This window comes from Oncorhynchus masou, chromosome 32, assembly GCF_036934945.1.
Source record: "Oncorhynchus masou masou isolate Uvic2021 chromosome 32, UVic_Omas_1.1, whole genome shotgun sequence".
Taxonomy (NCBI): domain Eukaryota; kingdom Metazoa; phylum Chordata; class Actinopteri; order Salmoniformes; family Salmonidae; genus Oncorhynchus; species Oncorhynchus masou.
Window position 1 is genome coordinate 17,763,197 of NC_088243.1, and position 19,544 is coordinate 17,782,740.

Below are 19,544 nucleotides of genomic sequence, written 5' to 3' on the forward strand. Positions count from 1 at the left end.
CACCATGTCAAAACATGTTTCTCAATTTATAAGGATTGCAAAATAGAACAACAACAAGCCGTGTTGATGCTGTGATAAAGTTACACTCACGTCTAGAATTGAAGCGATCCATTACATTGTGTGCGTGTTTTGTATAATTGCATCAAATCACAGAAAGACACAATACATGTTTTGTAGTTAATATAATGAATATTTAAGATATTACTTTCAAGGTAAGAAAACGGAAAGATTTGATGCAGTTTATTACATGGTAATAAAACATGGCATCATACCAACACTCGCGGACTGTTTATCACCATGTGAGTTTTGTGCCATCTAGTGGTTGTTATAATATATACATGCCAAAGCGTTATGTATGTCAACAAATTGTAGTCAGCGCACAGAACAAAGTTAATGCCACAACTGTGCCTCCAAGACAAGTTGTAGACTCGCCTCTTACCCCCTTTGCTTAATGCTGTCCAATATATATTTTCCTTCTGTTTCCCCCCTTTCACACCCAGCGAATGCAATTACAAAGACAACAGAACTAATATAATTTGAGGTCAGCTGTTGTGGACTGTCAGATTGTCGTTTATAACCATCACATTTAAAAGTACATATTCTGCCAAGTGTTAGGTAGAGAAGCAGATCAGTGGCCAGAAGATATTCTATTCCACTATATTCTTACAAAACATATTAGTTTAATTGATTTTGATGTAGCTATGGTAGCTATTGCACACATAAGCACGCGTACACACGCGTACACACACAAAAACACAAATGAATTAGGGAAATAGTAATGAAATGCTAAGAATGATGGAAAACCTTTTGCTGTTGATTCTGAATCAATAGGTTATTTAGATTCTACATCACATGATCACTAACTCAGGGGGGTTAAGCACTGGGACAGCCCTCATTCTCCACATACAACACCTGTTTTTCCAGTCACATTCTGTTAAAGGTCCCCAAAGCACACACATCCCTGGGTCGCTCCTCTTTTCAGTTCGCTGCAGCTAGCGACTGGAACAAACACTCAAACTGGACAGTTTTATCTCAATCTCTTCATTCAAAGACTCAGCATGGACACTCTTACTGACAGTTGTGGCTGCTTTGTATGATGTATTGTTGTCTCTACCTTCTTGACCTTTGTGCTGTTGACTTTGCCCAATGTTTGTACCATGTTTTTGTGATGCTACCATGTTGTTGTCATGTTGTGTTGCTACCATGCTGTTTTGTCATGTGTTGCTGCATTGTTATGTTGTTGTCTTAGGTCTGTCTTTATGTAGTGTTATCTCTCTTGTTGTGATGTGTGTTTTGTCCTATATTTATATTGTATTTATATTGTATTTATTTTTTTAAATTCCAGGCCCCGTCCCCGCAGGAGGCCTTTTGCCTTTTGGTAGGTCGTCATTGTAAATAAGAATTTGTTCTTAACTGACTTGCCTAGTTAAATAAATAAAAATATGATATGAACTAAGGTCAAAATTTGTCAAAATTTGTCTGTGCTGCTCAGCAAATGCAAATATAATCCCCAAAGGTCCAATAACTCAGTTGGATCTATCCATAGATCTACCTAGTCAATGTTTAAATCTTTAAAATTATTTTTGTGAATGTGGTGGGATGAAATTGTAAGAGTGAAAATATTTGTAAGGGCCTATTAGTACCAGTCAAGTGGCTACTCTTGGCCCCACTTGCAGGTTTAGATTGAAAGCTCCACGTTTTATCATCCCCACTGCGGCCTCGTCACGTGACGTCACACGACTTCCTTACTACTCCACCCGCAGCAGCCATGATGGTAGGTGTTATTCACAATTTACTCTAGCTAGCTAACCTTATTGTTTTATGTGTGCAGTCATCTGACACAGACACATTCATCAGTAAACGATGCTTACGGTAATGTAAACGGTTATGTGGCTAACGCATGTTGTCTTGTGCCGTCGTCTTCTGTTTAACGTTACCTAGCAAGAAGGGCTGGACGATGGTCCCGATTTCCTCTCGGAGGAGGACAGAGGAGTAAGTTTGTTTTTTTTCTTCTTAGATTTAAACAAATATTTATCTTATTTGTCTCTGGTCGTAACAGTTAACTAGATTAGCTATTTGCTTTATTGGTATTCTGCAGTAATTACTTATTGCATGATCTGATCAGCTGTTAGACAGGTGACAACTGACGTCAAATTGGTTGAATAGCTAACGTTAGGCTAAGTTGGCTACAGTAGTCAGCTTGACCACATCAGAAGTCAGTTGACTTCCTAGCTGGCCAGCAACTGTTACAATCCAGTAGGTAGAGGCCTCTTGTTAATTGTAAACATACGTAACATTATTTTAACTTCTCAAATAAGAAGTATATTGCCATTGCTAACTAGTAGCACACCCATCTAACTATGCACATGTATTAGCTTTCTGCTATTGTTTTGCTGGCTAGTTTGCAAGCTAAGCTAGGAAGTGCACAGCCATCATTTGACAGCGCTAACTAGCCGTTATGTAATTGTTGTGTCCTTTTGGAGCATTAGCTACGTAACTAGCAGGCATTGCATGATTGCCATTCTGTTCATTCATTCAGAATGCTGAGCAATATTGTGCTAGCTTGCTAGTATAATTGGATAACAACAACATGACTTACCTTAGTATGCAAACAAATGAGGAAGACTGCTGTCAACATTAGATTAAAGATTCACATACCTTCTCATTTGTATTTTGGTATATCCCTCTCCTCCAAAAGGGGAAAAACAAACAGTAGAGTCTTGCTATATCTATCATCTCTTTCTGTGGAATGTAGCCAGCTTTAGTTGTGGGCAATGGTGATTTTTGTAATTGGCTTGTCACTAAATACAATATCTATTACAATATTTTACAGCCTAGGGCAGTCAATGTTGACCTCCAAACTGATGCAACACTCCAAGTGGACATTTCTGATGCATTAAGTGAGCGGGACAAGGTTAAGTTTACTGTCCATACTAAGGTAAGAGAGTTTGCCTATTTGTCAATATTTCTTCCTGTTTGCCCTGACACTTTGCACATAAAATGGCAATAACACAGATAAAACAATGAGACAGATATTTCACTGGATGTATAAATGTGAAGCATCCGCTTGGCCGGCAGTGGGAGAGGATGGAACGAGATGGATTTTGGACTACATTTTGATCATTTTCTCATCGATGAAACATTTGATCTCAATTCGGTTTTCTGTTCCCAAAACTGGAATCTGTTATGAACAGAGTGCACTAAGTTATGTAGACTTTACCCGTTGCAAAAGTTTTAAAAATTGCGTTGTTTAGGAGTGTGAAAGCGAATGGGGTTATTTCACACACACACTGCAAAGAGTAGGCGTTCCCTAACAGAAACATGCAGATGCATGCTAGAACGCACCAATAGGATCTTGCTTGTTCCCATTAGAAACGATAGGCTGTGGTCTCTTGGTTTAGTTATACAAATCTTGGCAATAATGTGCGTTTCTCTGGCTGTCTGAATTGAGACAGATGTCACATGACTTGCAAATATGTTCCTCCCCAGCAGTTGTGTTATCGCCACATTAATTTTGTCTTCTGAATCCTTGTGTGCATGTATGCAAAATATGCTTTGTAGAAGTCATGGAATGCAAATTAAGATCTGTGCATGATCACATTCCACTCAACTTCATTTTCAATGCAGAGAGAATTCCAGTAGTCATTACCTTACACTTTCAGTGTAACCTCATAATGTCATGGGTTTATGTTTTTACGGCAACTTTTATCATGTTGCAAGGACTCTTGTGAAGGAAGGAATTCAATCATGATTGAAGGGGGTTAACCGTTGCCTTGACACTTCAGATCATTCTGATCCAGATCGTCTGGCTTTCCCCTTTTATTGAGCTGCACATTCTAATTGGCAGAAAGATATTTTTAGAAGAGCCATCGATATGCCATACTCTATTCAGCTATGATTTTCAGTAGAATTTGTTCCACTAGTGACCAATTCCCCTTGGACTGCTGCACAGAAGAAATATGAGCCTGCGCAGAGAAGCACAAGATTCAACTTTCTACAGTTTTACCCTTCAGTTAACACTATCATTGTTTCATTCTACTGTGGGAACTATGATTGAATAAATGCCATATTAGCCACTTTCAATGTAATATAGCTAAACAAAACAAACTATGCAAGATTTAGTTTGCAAAACTAACTGTGCAAGGGATTTTCTTGTAGGCAGAGCGCATTGGAGTAGGAGCATTGACAGGCACGGCTCAGGTCCATACTATACTTAGTCTGATTCTCTGTAATAATTGTATGGGAATAATAATGAATATTATTTTGTAAAGTGGTTTCTTGCATGAAACACATTTTCAGTCACCTCCTTGTCTGAAGGACAAGTGGATAAATAGGTTCATATCAAGCCCTGCATGTTTTTTTGTGTTTTTTTTTTTAAGTCTCATGGACTGTAGGCATTGTAGACCACACATTGGCTGCTACTGTAGGCTGAATGATAGAACAGCTATTTCCATGTTAAAATGTTATAGGATGTGTTTTTCTCAATTGTTTTTGATGGTAGGCCACCCTGGTAGGCCTACATTATGATCAAATAGCCACAGTAGCCTACTTGGCCACTGTTAAAACGGTTACTTAAAGCGGGTACACCCTCTGTTCACAGTAAACGCGTGCCGGAAATTGCAACGTTCAAATTGCAACGTTCAAGTTTGTGCTCAGCAGACCTGAAATTTGCTCAGTGCAAAAAAACAACAACATTGTTAGTGACATCTGATTTCTACTGTTTTGTTTCCTAGAGCACTCTTCCTAACTTCAAGCAGAATGAGTTTTCAGTGGTGCGGCAGCATGAGGAGTTCATCTGGCTTCATGACTCCTTTGTGGAGAATGAGGAGTATGCAGGCTACATTGTAAGTACTGAGCTCCAACAGAGATACTCTGTGGTTGAGTCCCAAATGGCACCCTATAAAGTAGTGCACTATATAGGGAATAGGGTGCCATTTTGGGATGTTTTGGCTTTCAGGATAAGTACATAAACTTAGTGTTTTGTAAAACAATGTAATTATGAATTGTCAATCCCCTTTCTTATTCAAACTCCTTGGTTCCATGCAGTAATGAACTTAGCAAGATGTTCAATTTCAAACACTGTACTGATTCAAGTGTTGATTCCCCATAGATTCCCCCAGCCCCACCAAGACCTGACTTTGATGCCTCCAGAGAGAAGTTACAGAAACTAGGGGAAGGTGAAGGTTCCATGACCAAGGAAGAGTTCACCAAAATGAAACAGGAACTTGAAGCGTGAGTGATTTAGAGTTCATGGACGGGTTCATTAGGGCACATTGTGTTTCTTATTTGACAAGTTCAGTTAACACTAAAACAATGTAGTACTTTCTTCAATTTTGTTCAAACTGAACATGACCCATGTTGCTCTGACATTGTTTTTGTGTTTCAGTACAGTGGTTTGGTTGGGATAATTTGGTGTTATGAATACTATTGGTAATATCTAGGCTATGTCTGTGTGTTTCAGCGAATACTTGGCTATCTTCAAGAAGACAGTGGCGATGCATGAAGTGTTTCTTTGCCGTGTGGCTGCGCATCCTGTCTTGAGGAAAGACTTGAACTTCCATGTGTTTTTAGAGTACAACCAAGATGTAAGTGGGTCATAATGACCAAATTAGGATTTTGGAGACGATTGTTGCTGTGGAGATGTTCTTAGACAAGCTCTCTCTCGTTTTTCATGAACTTTAGATAACTCAAAGGGTTAGTTGGATGTGCCTGAAAACATTAGAATGTCATTCCCTTACCATGTCTTAGTTTTATCATTGTCATTTTGTCCTTACCTTTTGTTCACAGCTAAGTGTACGAGGCAAAAACAAGAGGGAGAAGATGGAAGATTTCTTCAAGAATGTGGTGAAGTCTGCAGACGGTGTGTTAGTGGCAGGGGTGAAGGTGAGTTGGTTTGCTTTTCTATGTAAACCATTCGTCCACTCTTCTATGTAAATCCATTCAGTCCAGCAAATGGGCATTGAACTTGCTTTGAGTTGTATATTATAATGAAGGCACAACATAAGCATTTTACGACTTAAGCAATGTTTAAAAAACATTGTTCGCATCATGAATGGTGCTCACATTCGTGTAAACAAATTTGACGAAATGAATTTCGTCCGATTTGTATTATTTCTAACAGTTATTACTTGTATAACGTTTGATGTGATTGTGTTTTGGATTTCAGGATGTTGATGATTTCTTTGAGCATGAGAAGACATTCCTTTTAGAGTACCATAATCGTGTCAAAGATGCCTCCGCCAAATCTGATAGAATGATCAGGTCTCACAAAAGTAAGTCTCCTCTGTTGCATAATCTCCACGTGCTAGGTAAGCTTTTTGCTATATACATGGATTTTAATCAGTTACTGAGAATGAGATTGATTTGAGTAATTCCAATTGAAAGTGTTGAAATGCATTTTCTTTGAACTGTGAGTGGGACTGAGTCACTTTGGTATTATGTTTTAATGTTTGTGGAAACCAGCCTGTCTGTCTGTTTGTGCTGTACATTGTATTTTACGTCTATTTTTTTGTTTTATATTAATTTGCTGACAAATATGGAAATGGGTAAGTTGTATGTTTATTTGTAGTTGGGTCAGTCAGTCTTAAAGTATTGGGGATGACAGCCGACTCATTTCGAAACTTTGTCATGTTCCATTTGTTTAAAAAAAAAAAATGTTTTTTTAATTAAATGATGAGGACAATATCTTGTATATATCCGAACAGGTAAGAGCCATGCCTTTTAGTTTCGCGAATGAAAAGTTTGACAATGCTTCAGGATACAAATTTCACTAATAAATATATAGTCGTCTGTCATTCCCATGGATCAGACAGTACATCTGTCATGTCTTAAGGTCCGGTAAGAACTTGTATGTATTGTAATATACTTAATTTCCACAACATTAAAACGTGATACTATATTAGAAAAGTGACTCACTGCGTATTTGAAAATGTCCAGATATTATTTTCTAAAAGATCTATGCTTGCATTTTGTTTAATGCATTTTATACATGATTGACAGACCGTCTGTGTTTATGAGTAGGGGGTTTAGGTGTTATGTAATATAAAGTTGTGTTCTTATTTTGCAGGTGCTGCAGATGATATCAATAGAATTGCCTCCACACTTTACACTTTAGGAACCCAGGACTCCACAGATGTGTGCAAGTATGGAACTAAATTATTTGTCCTTTTCTCCCCATATATTGTTTGCTGCCAAAAGGCTTTGATCCAACTGTAACTCAAATGCAACCCACTGTTTTCCAGATTTTTCTTGAAAGTCTCTGAACTGTTTGAGAAAACACGGGTATGTTTTTTTTTGCCTGGTCTTTTGATTCTATGTATTACACAATTGTTGTGTACTAGCAATGTTCACTGAAGTTAATAACTAGGCCTATATTCACTACATGTCAAGTAGCTTCATCTATCAGCTGCAATGCAGATTCGCATCAATGACAAAATGAGTTTTGTCTGAAGTCTCACATTTCTGTTGGTGTCCTTCCTCTACAGAAAATAGAGGCTCGAGTGGCTGCGGATGAGGACCTGAAACTTGCAGACTTACTGAAGTATTACCTCAGGGAGTCGCAAGCTGCTAAGGTACAATATCTAACTTAACCCTGCTTTTTTTATCATCAAACAATTATGATCAGATACGCTGGTCTGTTATCAGAGGTAGTATCTGCGCATTTCCTGAAGAAACATCTCCTCAACCTCCATATGTTTGCATTTGTTGGTATTAATGGATTTTCCATCAGACAGTGTAGTGTTTATTATTATTAATGTGCAAAATGGAATCTGCTGTTTCTTTCTTAAGGATCTGTTGTACAGACGAGGGAGGGCCCTGGTTGATTACGAGAACGCAAACAAAGCTCTGGACAGAGCCAGGGCAAAGAACAAAGATGTGCTTCAGGCAGAGACCAGCCAGCAAGTGTGCTGTCAGAAGTTTGAGAAAATCTCAGAGTCTGCAAAGCAAGGTACTTTATCCACTCGCATTTATATCTTTTTATACTTGTTTAAGAGTATTAACAATGCATTTAATACTTTTCCAAAAATTATTCTTCCCTGTTGAAAATTAAATCAGAGTTCCAGGTTTTGCATATAAGAGAAGCTAAACCAGATTCATGGATGTAGAGAAATTAATCTGATAACGTTCTCTTTATTCCGGAGTACAGAGCTCATAGACTTCAAGACAAGACGAGTAGCAGCCTTCAGAAAGAACTTGGTGGAACTTGCTGAACTGGAACTCAAACATGCTAAGGTCATTTTGCATTACACATGGTTGTCTATTAAGACAGCCTAAACTGGTGCCTGTGCTTAGTAAAAGGCTGAACCTCTTTCTCTCTTTCTCCACAGGGTAATTTACAATTATTGCAAAGCTGTCTCGGAGTCCTCAAAGGAGACACTTAGGTCTTTGCTGAAGGTTCACTGTACAGGGCTTTCCCCGCTTTGGCCTGATCTTCACTGTGAAGATGGAAGAAAGAGCATATCTGGGGTCAGTTTGTTTTCAGGATGCCTGTTCGTAGTCATCACTACTACCAGAGACACCAAACTCCCTCCACAACCCACACTAAAAGCGTGAGGAAGCCAGTGTGGAATACCTGCAAAATCCACACAGCACATGAATCTATAACTTTGTTTAATCACGTCAACTTTTTAATTGTTAACAATCATCGTTTTCGATGGGAATCTTCTCCCAATCTATATCATGTCTGTCCAGATTTATTATTTGTTATTATTTTACTTAGAGTAATTGTTGAGGGCAATAGTTTCAGTAAAACTTTTCTGTGATGCTGCTCAGTTACTTTGTTCAAGATGAGCTGATTGTTACTATTATTAAAATGTATTGTCACTAAAAGCCTTGTAAATGTTGTATTAGTTCTTACTGTACTGCTAATGATCAAAACGATCTTTCCTAATACTTTTGTTATTTTATACAAATCCTGTTATTTTTCATTCCAGACAAGTAATGCTTCAATATGTTTGCCTTAATGTAGATTAATCCTAGTATTGTTAAAAAAAAAAGACCATAAATGGATAAGGTTGTTTTTTGTTTTTCCTCAGATTTCTTTAAAGTGCTCTGTATATGAATGTTTTTTCACTCTGTGACCAAAGCTTCCATTTATGTAGATGGAGAAATGCTGAAATAAACAGTAATACTGATAATTATGATAAATTATGAAAATAGTAATAAATTATACTATTTACCTTAGAACCATTCTGAACATAATGTCATCCAATGTTTTGAGTAGACTCTGTTTATCTGTCTAGTTGTAATCCTTTCAGTTCTGTAGCGTTTATGACCCTGAGAAACATGGAAGAAAAGCCAGGGGAAGCCAATGGACAATGTCCTTCAATATATTAAACTCGGTATCAACTGTTCATATTAAGGTTGAATAAAAAGAGATGGCCACTTTTCAAACCGCTTGTAATAGGCTTCTTTCACCCTGGAAATGTGTAGTGTATTGGGGGGGGGCATTTCATAAATAGAAGGGGGTGTTTGAGCAATTTCCTTTTACTCCAGTCATTACAAGGAAGAAACAGACATTACACGAATCTCCGCTACTTCAACAATTTCGTTTCTACTGATGAATCTCACACACCGAACTTTAACTTTGAAAAGCGCAAACCGGAAGTAATCAAAATCCTGGCGTGCGTCTCAAAAAGTTTCCTCTATCTTTAGCTACCTCTTAACCGTTTTCGTTGGTTAGATTGTTAGAATTCTCAAAATACCAAATGAACAGACACGTAGAGGATGATTCATATGAGATAGAGGAGCCAAGTGATGAAGAAAGAGCTGAAGACAGGTAAATATGATTACATGTTTTGGCGTAAGCATTTGGCTAGATGGCTAGGAGACTTAACGTAAGCTAGTGGGTGGTTCAATGCAAGCATGGTCGCTAGTGATGCTATCTACTAGTATGCTAACGTGTCAATGTTAATGGTTTGGGTATTGTGTTAACATTGTTACCTTGATTTGCTTTTATGCCCTTAAAATGCAAGACTACTTGGACAAATCTGTGATGCCGCGTTGGGGTCAATTCCATTTCAAAAAGTGCCAATTGAAATCAATGATCTCAGTCCTCCATAAGTACTTTATTGTTGGGGCGCAAAAGTTGTGTGTTTTTCAAACAGGATATGACCAATTTAAAACTGTACATCATCAAGACATCCCTATGTTGTTGCTGTATTTCCAGCTCTGAGGATGAGCTGGAAGTGCTCTTGAACGGTACCCCGGATCAGAAGAAGAAACTCATCCGAGAATACCTCACTGGGGAGAGTGAGTCCTCCAGTGGGGATGAGTTTGAGAAAGAGATGGAGGCAGAGCTCAGCACCACCATTAAAACTATGGAGTGCAAATGGTTACCCTCTACAGCATCAGCAGGTGGAATTTCCTTCTAGCATTATTTGTTATTATTTTTGTGGGGGATACATGTCCAATTAGTATGCCTACCTATGCACAGCGTTCTGTTATGAATAGTGATAACACTTCAGCTGCATTTACTGAATTTGTTGGCCATTTTATCTCAATAACATTGTACCGCTGTACTCCTTGATGAGTGTCCATCTGTCCATCCCAGGGGAGACTTCGGGTACCAATGATAATGCTTCAACACCTGGGTTGCCAGAGCTTTATGACAATGTTTATTTTGACTCCGATTCAGAAGAGGAGGAAACGGCTCCAAGTAAGTGTGTAGCTCGGATTCATTTGTAAACCAAACTCTGTGACAGGGACAGTTCCCTGTACGCAGATTAAGCTTAGCCCTGGACTAAAAAGCTATTTCAATGGAGATTCTCCATCCAGCATGTTTTTAAGTTCACGACAGTCTTATTGTGTTGTACAGATACTGCAATAAAAAACATAATCATTTGATCCTCTTCTGCAGGTAGTTCATTGGGTAAGAGATGCAGGAAACAGCGATCCATTCCCACCAACGATGAACTACTGTACGACCCTGATGAGGACGACCGGGATCAGGCATGGGTGGATGCCAAGAGGAAGAGGTAAGCAATGTATCCACATAAAACAAACTGTTATAAAAAGTGTTTTGGTGTGTAAGAGGTACCAGTGCATCAAGTCTGACACCAACAGGCCCTTGAACAGCTTCTATCCCCAAGCAATACGACTGATAAATAGCTAACAAAATATCTACACGGACCGAGTTTACCTTGTATCTTTATTTCAGTATTTGCACTGTCTCTGCACACTCACAGGGCCCTACACACACACACAGTCCAACAAACACTCACTCCATCATATCCTCACTCACACCTTTGTCTGTACATTATGCCTTGAATCTATTCTACCACGCCCTGAAACCTGCTCCTTTTACTCTATGTTCCGAACGTACTAGACGGCAAGTTCTTATAGCCATTAGCCATACCCTTATCCTACTCCTCCTTTGTTCCTCTGGTGATGTAGAGGTTAATTCAGGCCCTGCAGTGCCTAGCTCCACTCCCATTCCCGAGGCGCTCTCATTTTCTGACTTCTGTAACCGTCAAAACCTTGGTTTCATGCACGTTAACATTAGAAGCCTCCTCCCTAAGTTTGTTTTATTCACTTCTTTAGCACACTCAGCCAACCCGGATGTCCTAGCCATGTCTGAATCCTGGCTTAGGAAGGCCACCAAAACCCCTGAAATTTCCATCCCTAACTATAACATTTTCCGACAATATAAAACTGCCAAAGGGGGCGGAGTTAGCCTGCAGAGTTCTTACTATCCTGGTCTGTGCCCAAACAATTCAAGCTTCTACTTTTAAAAATTCACCTTTCCAGAAACAAGTCTCTCACCATTGCCGCTTGCTATAGACCACCTTCTGCCCCCCGCTGTGCCCTGGACACCATAAGTGAATTGATTTCCCCCTATTTATCTTCAGAGGTTGTGCTGTTAGGTGACCTAAACTGGGACATGCTTAACACCCCGGCCATCCTACAGTCTATGCTTGATGCCCTCAATCTCACACAAATTATCAATGAATCTACCAGGTACAACCCCAAATCTGTAAACACGGGCACCCTCATAGATATCATCCTAACCAACCTGCCCTCCAAATACACTTCTTCTGTCTTCAACCAGGATTTCAGCGATCACTGCCTCATTGCCTGTGTCCGTAATGGGTCTGCGGTCAAATGACCACCCCTCATCACTGTCAAACGCTCCCTAAAACACTTCAGCGAGCAGTTCTTTCTAATCGACCTGGCCCGGGTATCCTGGAAGGATATTGACCTCATTCTGTCAGTAGAGGATGCCTGGTTATTCTTTAAATGTTCTTTCCTTACCATCTTAAATAAGCATCCCCCATTCAATTTTTTTTTTAACCAGGAACAGATATAGCCCTTGGTTCACTCCAGAACTGACTGCCCTTGACCAGCACAAAAACGTCCTGTGGCGTACTGCATTAGCATCAAATAGCACCCGCGATATGCAACTTTTCAGGGAAGTTAGGAAACAATATACACAGGCAGTTAGGAAAGAAAAGGCTAGCTTTTTCAAACAGAAATGTGCATCCTGTAGCACAAACTCCAAAAAGTTCTGGGACACTGTAAAGTCCATGGAGAATAAGAGCATCTCCTCCCAACTGCCCACTGCACTGAGGCTAGGAAACACTGTCACCAAAGATAAATCCACGATAATTGAGAATTTCAATGTCTTTTTCTATGGCTGGCTATGCTTTCCACCTGGCTACCCCTACCCCGGTCAACAGCCCTGCACCCCTCACAGCAACTTGCCCAAGCCTCCCCCATTTCTCCTTCACCCAAATCCAGATAGCTGATGTTCTGAAAGAGCTGCAAAATCTGGACCCGTACAAATCAGCCGGGCTAGACAATCTGGACCCTCTCGTTCAAAAATGATCAGCCGAAATTGTTGCAACCCCTATTACTAGCCTGTTCAACCTCTTTCGTATCGTCTGAGATCCCCAAAGATTGGAAAGCTGCCGCGGTCAGCCCACTCTTCAAAGGGGGAGACACTCTAAACTCAAAACTGCTACAGACCTATATCTATCCTACCCTGCCTTTCTAAAGTCTTTGAAAGCCATGTTAACCAACAGATCACTGACCATTTAGAATCCCACCGTACCTTCTCCGCTATGCAATCTGGTTTCCGAGCTGATCATGGGTGCACCTCAGCAACGCTCAAGGTTCTAAGCAATATCATAACTAGAGGTTGTGCAATGTAACAGGAATATTTAGACGTATGGATGCCACCCGTTAGATTAAATATGGAACGGTTCCGTATTTCACTGAAAGAATAAATGTCTTGTTTTCGAGATATTAATGCGCTAAGGCTCGTATTTCTGTGTGTTATCATGTTATAATTAAGTCTATGATTTGATAGAGCAGTCTGACTGAGCGGTGGTAGGCAGCAGCAGGCTCGTAAGCATTCATTCAAACAGCACTTTTGTGCGTTTGCCAGCAGCTGTTTATGACTTCAAGCCTATCAACTCCTGAGATTAGGCTCGTGTAACCAATGTGAAATGGTTAGCGGGGTCCGCGCTAATAGCGTTTCAAACGTCACTCGCTCTGAGACTTGGAGTGGTTGTTCCCCTTGCTCTGCAAGGGCTATGGCTTTTGTGGAGCGATGTGTAACGCTGCTTCGATGGTGGCTGTTGTCGTTGTGTTCCTGGTTCGAGCCCAGGTAGGAGCGAGGCGAGGGACGGAAGCTATACTGTTAGACGGGCAATACTAAAGTGCCTATAAAAACATCCAATTGTCAAAGGTTAATGAAATACAAATGGTATAGAGAGAAATAGTCCTATAATTCCTATATTAACTACAACCTAAAACTTCTTACCTGGGAATATTGAAGACTCATGTTAAAAGGAACCACCAGCTTTCATCTGTTCTCATGTTCTGAGCAAGGAACTTAAACGTTAGCTTTCTTACATGACACATATTGCACTTTTACTTTCTTCTCCAACACTTTGTTTTTGCATTATTTAAACCAAATAGAACATGTTTCATTATTTATTTGAGGCTAAATTGATTTGATTGATCTATTATATTAAGTTAAAATAAGTGTTAATTCAGTATTGTTGTAATTGTCATTATTACCAATACATTTTTTTTTAATCGGCCGATTAATCGGTATTGCCTTTTTTTGGTCCTCCAATAATCGGTATCGGCGTTGAAAAATCATAATCAGTCGACCTCTAATCATAACCGCCGTCAATAAGAGACAATACTGTGCAGCTGTATTCATCGACCTGGCAAAGGCTTTCGACTCTGTCAATCACCACATTCTTATCGGCAGACTCAACAGCCTTGGTTTCTCAAATGACTGCTTCGCCTGGTTCACCAACTACTTCTCAGACAGAGTATAGTGTGTCAAATCGGAGGGCCTGTTGTCCGGATCTCTGGCAGTCTCTATGGGGGTGCCACAGGGTTCAATTCTCGGGCCAACTTTTTTCTCGGTATACATCAATGATGTATCTTGTTGCTGGTGATTCTCTGATCTACCTCTACGCAGACAACACCATTCTGTATACTTCTGGCCCTTCTTTGGACACTGTTAACTAATCTCTAGATGAGCTTCAATGCCATACAACTCTCCTTCCCTGGCCTCCAACTGCTCTTAAATTCTGGTAAAACTAAATGCATGCTCTTTAACCGATCACTGCCCGCACCTGCCCGCCCGTTCAGCATCACTACTCTGGACGGTTCTGACTAGGAATATGTGGACAACTACAAATACCTAAGTGTTTGGTTAGACTGTAAACTGTAATCCTTCCAGACTCACATTAAGCATCTCCAATCCAAAATTAAATCTAGTATTGGCTTCCTATTTCGCAACAAAGCATCCTTCACTCATGCTGCCAAACATACCATCGTAAACTGACTATCCTGCCGATCCTCGACTTTGGCGATGTCATTTACAAAATAGCCTCCCAACGCTCTACTCAGCAAATTGGATGCAGTCTGTCACAGTTCCATCCTTTTTGTCACAAAAGCTCCATATACTACCCACCACTGCGACCTGTGTGCTCTAGTTGGCTGGCCCTCGCTTCATATTCGTCGACAAACCCACTGGCTCCAGGTCATCTAAGTCTTTGCTAGGTAAAGCCCCGCCTTATCTCAGCTCACTGGTCACCATAGCAGCACCCACCTGTAGCACGCGCTCCAGCAGGTATATTTCATTCATCACCCCCAAAGCCAATTCCTCCTTTGGCTGTCTTTCCTTCAAGTTCTCTGCTACCAATGACTGGAACGAATTGCAAAAATCAGTGAAGCTGGAGACTCATATCTCCCTCACTTTAGGCACCAGCTGTCAGAGCAGCTCACAGATCATTGCACCTGTGCATAGCTCATCTGTAAAAAGCCCATCCAACTACCTCATCCCCCATACTGTTATTTTATTTTTTGCTCCTTTGCACCCCAGTATCTCTACTTGCATATTCATCTTCTGCACATCTTTCACTCCAGTGTTTAATTGCTAAATTGTAATTATTTCACCACTATGGCCCATTTATTGCCTTACCTCATTTGCACACACTGTATAAAGACTTTTTCTATTGTGTTATTGACTGTATATTTGTTATTCCATGTTTAACTCTGTGTTGTTGTTTGTCACACTGCTTTGCTTTATCTTGGCCAGGTCGCAGTTGTAAATGAGAACTTGTTCTCAACTAGCCTGCCTGGTTAAATAAATGTGTGGGAGAAAAGCATGTTTTTTAAACACACATTTATACTGACTCTGCACATGTAAGCTGCTGCTATTCTGTTTATCTTATATCCTTTTGCCTCGTCACCTTACCCCTATACATATTTACCTCCATCACTCCAGTATCCCTGCACATGTAAATATGGTATTGGAACTGAGCATACTATATATTTCCTGTATTTGGGTTAGGGTTGCACATGAGGCCTCATCTTCACTGTCACTTTCCAACCTTGTTGAGGATGGCTCGTTGTCAGGCTCAAAAAGCCTCAAATTTGCCCGGGTGGTCACCAACTTTTCAACCCTTGTGTTGGTCAGCCTGTTGCGTGCTTTGGTGTGTGTCTTCCCAAACAAGGACCAATTGCGCTCTGAGTCGGCCGATGATTGTGGGATTTGGAGGATGATGGAGGCAACAGGGGAAAGAGCCTCAGATCCACAAAGTCCCTTCCACCAGGTGGCTGATGAGATATGTTGGCACGACTGCCATATTGCATCTCCATCCCAAAGCCCTTGCTTGGAAGTGTACTTCGCCAGACTGCCAAGAACCTTGCCTTTATCCAGGCCACGGTGGCAAGACACGGTAGTGATGACATTATAGGCCTTGTTGATCTCTGTACCAGACAGGATGCTCTTGCCTGCATACTTGGGGTCCAACACGTACGCTGTGGCGTGTATGTGCTTCAGGCAGAAGTCTTCTCGCTTTTTCATGTATTTCAGAACTGCAGTTTCCTCTGCTTGGAGCAACAGTGAACTGGGAAGGGCAGTACAGATTTCTTCATCAGTCAGGATGGCATTATCTCCCTCAATCCGTGCAATGGCTACTGTTATAGGTTTCAGCCTGCTTACCACTCTCTCCCAAAACACATCATCCAGGAGGATCCTCTTGATGGGGCTGGTCATATCGGCAGACTGATGTGGCCATTTCTTAGAGAGACTCCTTCCCCTCCAAGAGACTGTCAAACATGATGACAACACCACCCTAACAGGTGTTGCTGGGCAGCTTCAATGTGGTGCTCTTATTCTTCTCACTTTGCTTGGTGAGGTAGATTGCTGCTATAACTTGATGATCCTTCACATACCCAACCATTTCCTTGGCTCACTTGTAGTGTATCCATGATGTCCTTGAGGAGCAGATTTAAAGCATGAGCAGCACAGCCAATGGGTGTGATGTGAGGGTAGGACTCCTCCTCTTTAGACCAAGCAGCCTTCATGTTCACAGCATTGTCTGTCACCAGTACATTCTGTGGTCCAAGGCCATTGATGCCTGCCTTCAGCTCATCTGCAATGTAGGGCCCGTGTTTCTGTTGTCCCTTGTGTCTGTGCTCTTGTGGAATACTGGTTGAGGGGTGGAGATGATATAGTTAATTATTCCTTGACCACGAACATTTGACCACGCATCAGAAATGATTGCAATACAGTCTGCTTTCTCTGATTTGCTTGACCTTCACTTGAACTCTGAAGTCTGCGTCCAGCAAATGAGTAGATAAAGCATGTCTGGTTGGAGGGGTGTATGCTGGGCGAAGAACATTCAGAAATCTTTTCCAATACACATTGCCTGTGAGCATCAGAGGTGAAGCAGTTGCCCGAGCTTTGTATGTAAGATATTCAACAGCATTTCTCTATGTTCCTCCATTGAGTCAAAAAATCTTCTGATTCCAGGAGGACCATGAGCTGTTGCTATCGATAAGGTGTCTGATTAATCAATTTCACCTCGAATAGAAGTTGTCCGAGGTTGCTTGTTGTGAGCACTGAGGGAACTTTTTGCACTTGGCCAGATGATTCTGCATCTTTGTTGCAATTCTTCACATATGATTTGGCACAGTAGTTGCAAATGTACACAGCTTTTCCTTCTACATTAGTAAAGATTAGAAAGAAATTAGTTTTTAAAAAACAAATACAGTTCCATGTACAGATAAATAGTTAAGCAGTTAGATTAAACAACTCCTTTGGATAAATGTTTTAAAATGAATCATGTATGGAAACGGGTGAATGAATAATACTCAGTAAGCAGCCTCAAGCAAGCTAAAACCCACATGGTATCAAAAACAAACTAGCATAAATTGTTAATAAGTTAGAAATGATTTACACACACTTTGCTGTAGGCTACTATTTACTAGTGAACAAAAAATAATGTATATTCACCCCACCCAGTATTGTAATCAAAACTTACCAGAAAGCATGTAGTCCTTGGCTCAGACAGTGTAGTAGTGTGGGCTCAATAGCATCTCATTAGTGTGCAAGATCTTGAGAATCAGCTGTACATGTGATGGAAGAATGCACTGTGCATGCAGAGGGTTCACTGTTATAAGCTAACTTTTTTTGATGAATTTAAGCATGGAAAATTTCCAACCCTTTGCAACCCTATATAGTATGCTTGCTTACTTTATTGTGTATTTCTTGTGTTTTTTTTTTTCTAGTAAAACATTTTTGATTATTGAATTATTGGGCTTTGAGTTTGCAAGAGTCATTTCACTGTACTTGTGCATGTAACATAAAAAAAAAAACAGGTGAAGGTTTAAAGAACATTAAATATTTAGATTAGGAAAGCATGCTTGGAGAATCTCCTTTGAACGTGCTTTTTAGTCCATGAGTAGGGTTGGTTTTGGTCAGATGTCAATTATGTTCCCCTGTTTGATCAGGTACAATGAAAAGAGAAGATTGCCATCTTCACAGAACAGAAGAGGGCAGTCCCAGGGGCTTACAAGCAGCGATGCTGTCCTTAACTGCCCAGCATGCATGACCATGCTGTGCCTCGACTGCCAAAGGTAAGAAATTAAGACTGGTGGATTAATTTGGCCGTGAATATTGTCTTTAATCGAAATAGAAGAAAAATGTAATTTGTCTGAGTTGACCGCTTGTTTTTTTTTTGTTGTCCACAGGCATGACAAATACAGGACCCAATACAGAGCCATGTTTGTCATGAACTGCACAGTAAACAAAGAGGAGATTTTACGGTACAAAACACTCAACGAGAACAACCTGAGGAACAGAAAGAGGAAAGGGCGTCAACCAGAGCCAACAACGGCAATTGAAGCCACAGATTCAGGAGTGGTGGTGGGCGGAGACATCTACCATCCTGTCCAGTGCACAGAGTGCTCCACTGAGGTGGCAGTGCTCGATAAGGACGAGGTCTACCACTTTTTTAACATCCTCGCCAGCCACTGCTAAAATGACTGTTGCTGTGACCTTTGATATCTCTGTTAAAACATTTGTTACCTGAATGCACATGCCAACTTATGTTTGTGTTATAATTGCCTGAATGCACATGCCAACATATTTTTCTGTTATAAGACAGGTGTGTATTTTGTAAAGGTATGCTGTACAGCCACTGTCCTCCAACGTTATATTAAGTTTACCCCTATGGTGTTTATTGTATTTTTCTTGGTATTTTTATATATTTATTATTATTATTTTGTGTGTGGTGTGTGCAACAAATCTACTTATTTTGTTTTTCTGTAGTTGGACCTGGCTACCACAGATATTTGGTCATTAGTACATATCAAAATAAAATGTTTTTAATATTTTGTAGCTAAACTCTCTTACAGAACATTCCTCTGATTGTATTACTAGAAATAATAAGAAAACAAAACATACATTTGAGTTTATTGCAATGAGCAAAAATGTAAAGGGAATATTTCAACCCAATGTCATTGAATCATGTAAACTAGATCTTAGTTGTAGCATATGATTTGGCAGAAAGAGATTTGGTCCAGATTTATCCTACATTTTTTTTTATCCAAAAGCAAGGAGGGACCAAATATGAAGGGCCCACCGCATGGGGACATTACTGGACCCCAGTGGGCTTAAATTAGCACCAAAGATTGTACTTTCCATCTCCATTTCTTTGGTAGCAGTGTATTTTATAGAATAAGCTTTTCTTTTGAAATCCGAGGAGTCGGTACAGGAAAGGAAGTGG

At 40.3% G+C, this 19,544-nt stretch overlaps 2 protein-coding genes across 2 annotated transcripts; both read left to right on the forward strand.

The window, feature by feature from the left end:
- The first annotated feature begins 1,717 nt into the window (after nt 1-1,717).
- Nucleotides 1,718-9,393, forward strand: LOC135525656 (sorting nexin-6). Its single transcript, XM_064953409.1, has 14 exons — nt 1,718-1,774; nt 1,942-1,992; nt 2,834-2,938; nt 4,734-4,844; nt 5,111-5,232; nt 5,462-5,585; nt 5,788-5,883; nt 6,167-6,272; nt 7,067-7,142; nt 7,242-7,281; nt 7,485-7,571; nt 7,789-7,948; nt 8,147-8,232; nt 8,328-9,393. Exons 1-14 carry the CDS (start codon nt 1,769-1,771, stop codon nt 8,379-8,381), a joined length of 1,224 nt encoding a protein of 407 aa, XP_064809481.1. The 5' UTR covers nt 1,718-1,768; the 3' UTR covers nt 8,382-9,393.
- A 221-nt stretch (nt 9,394-9,614) lies between these two features.
- Nucleotides 9,615-19,156, forward strand: LOC135525658 (E2F-associated phosphoprotein-like). The gene is made up of 6 exons (XM_064953410.1): nt 9,615-9,778; nt 10,169-10,356; nt 10,553-10,657; nt 10,859-10,976; nt 18,268-18,393; nt 18,508-19,156. Exons 1-6 carry the CDS (start codon nt 9,708-9,710, stop codon nt 18,794-18,796), a joined length of 897 nt encoding a protein of 298 aa, XP_064809482.1. The 5' UTR covers nt 9,615-9,707; the 3' UTR covers nt 18,797-19,156.
- The last annotated feature ends 388 nt before the right edge of the window (nt 19,157-19,544 follow it).

Excerpts from the sequence above, each read along its gene's own strand:
- LOC135525656 (XM_064953409.1), top strand. Across the intron at positions 4,845-5,110 it reads AGGAGTATGCAGGCTACATT|ATTCCCCCAGCCCCACCAAG; the intron begins GTAAGTACTGAG and ends GATTCCCCATAG. Across the intron at positions 7,143-7,241 it reads GACTCCACAGATGTGTGCAA|ATTTTTCTTGAAAGTCTCTG; the intron begins GTATGGAACTAA and ends ACTGTTTTCCAG.
- LOC135525658 (XM_064953410.1), top strand. The coding sequence starts at position 9,708 with ATGAACAGACACGTAGAGGATGATTCATATGAGATAGAGGAGCCAAGT. Across the intron at positions 10,658-10,858 it reads AGAGGAGGAAACGGCTCCAA|GTAGTTCATTGGGTAAGAGA; the intron begins GTAAGTGTGTAG and ends CCTCTTCTGCAG. Across the intron at positions 18,394-18,507 it reads CTGTGCCTCGACTGCCAAAG|GCATGACAAATACAGGACCC; the intron begins GTAAGAAATTAA and ends TGTTGTCCACAG.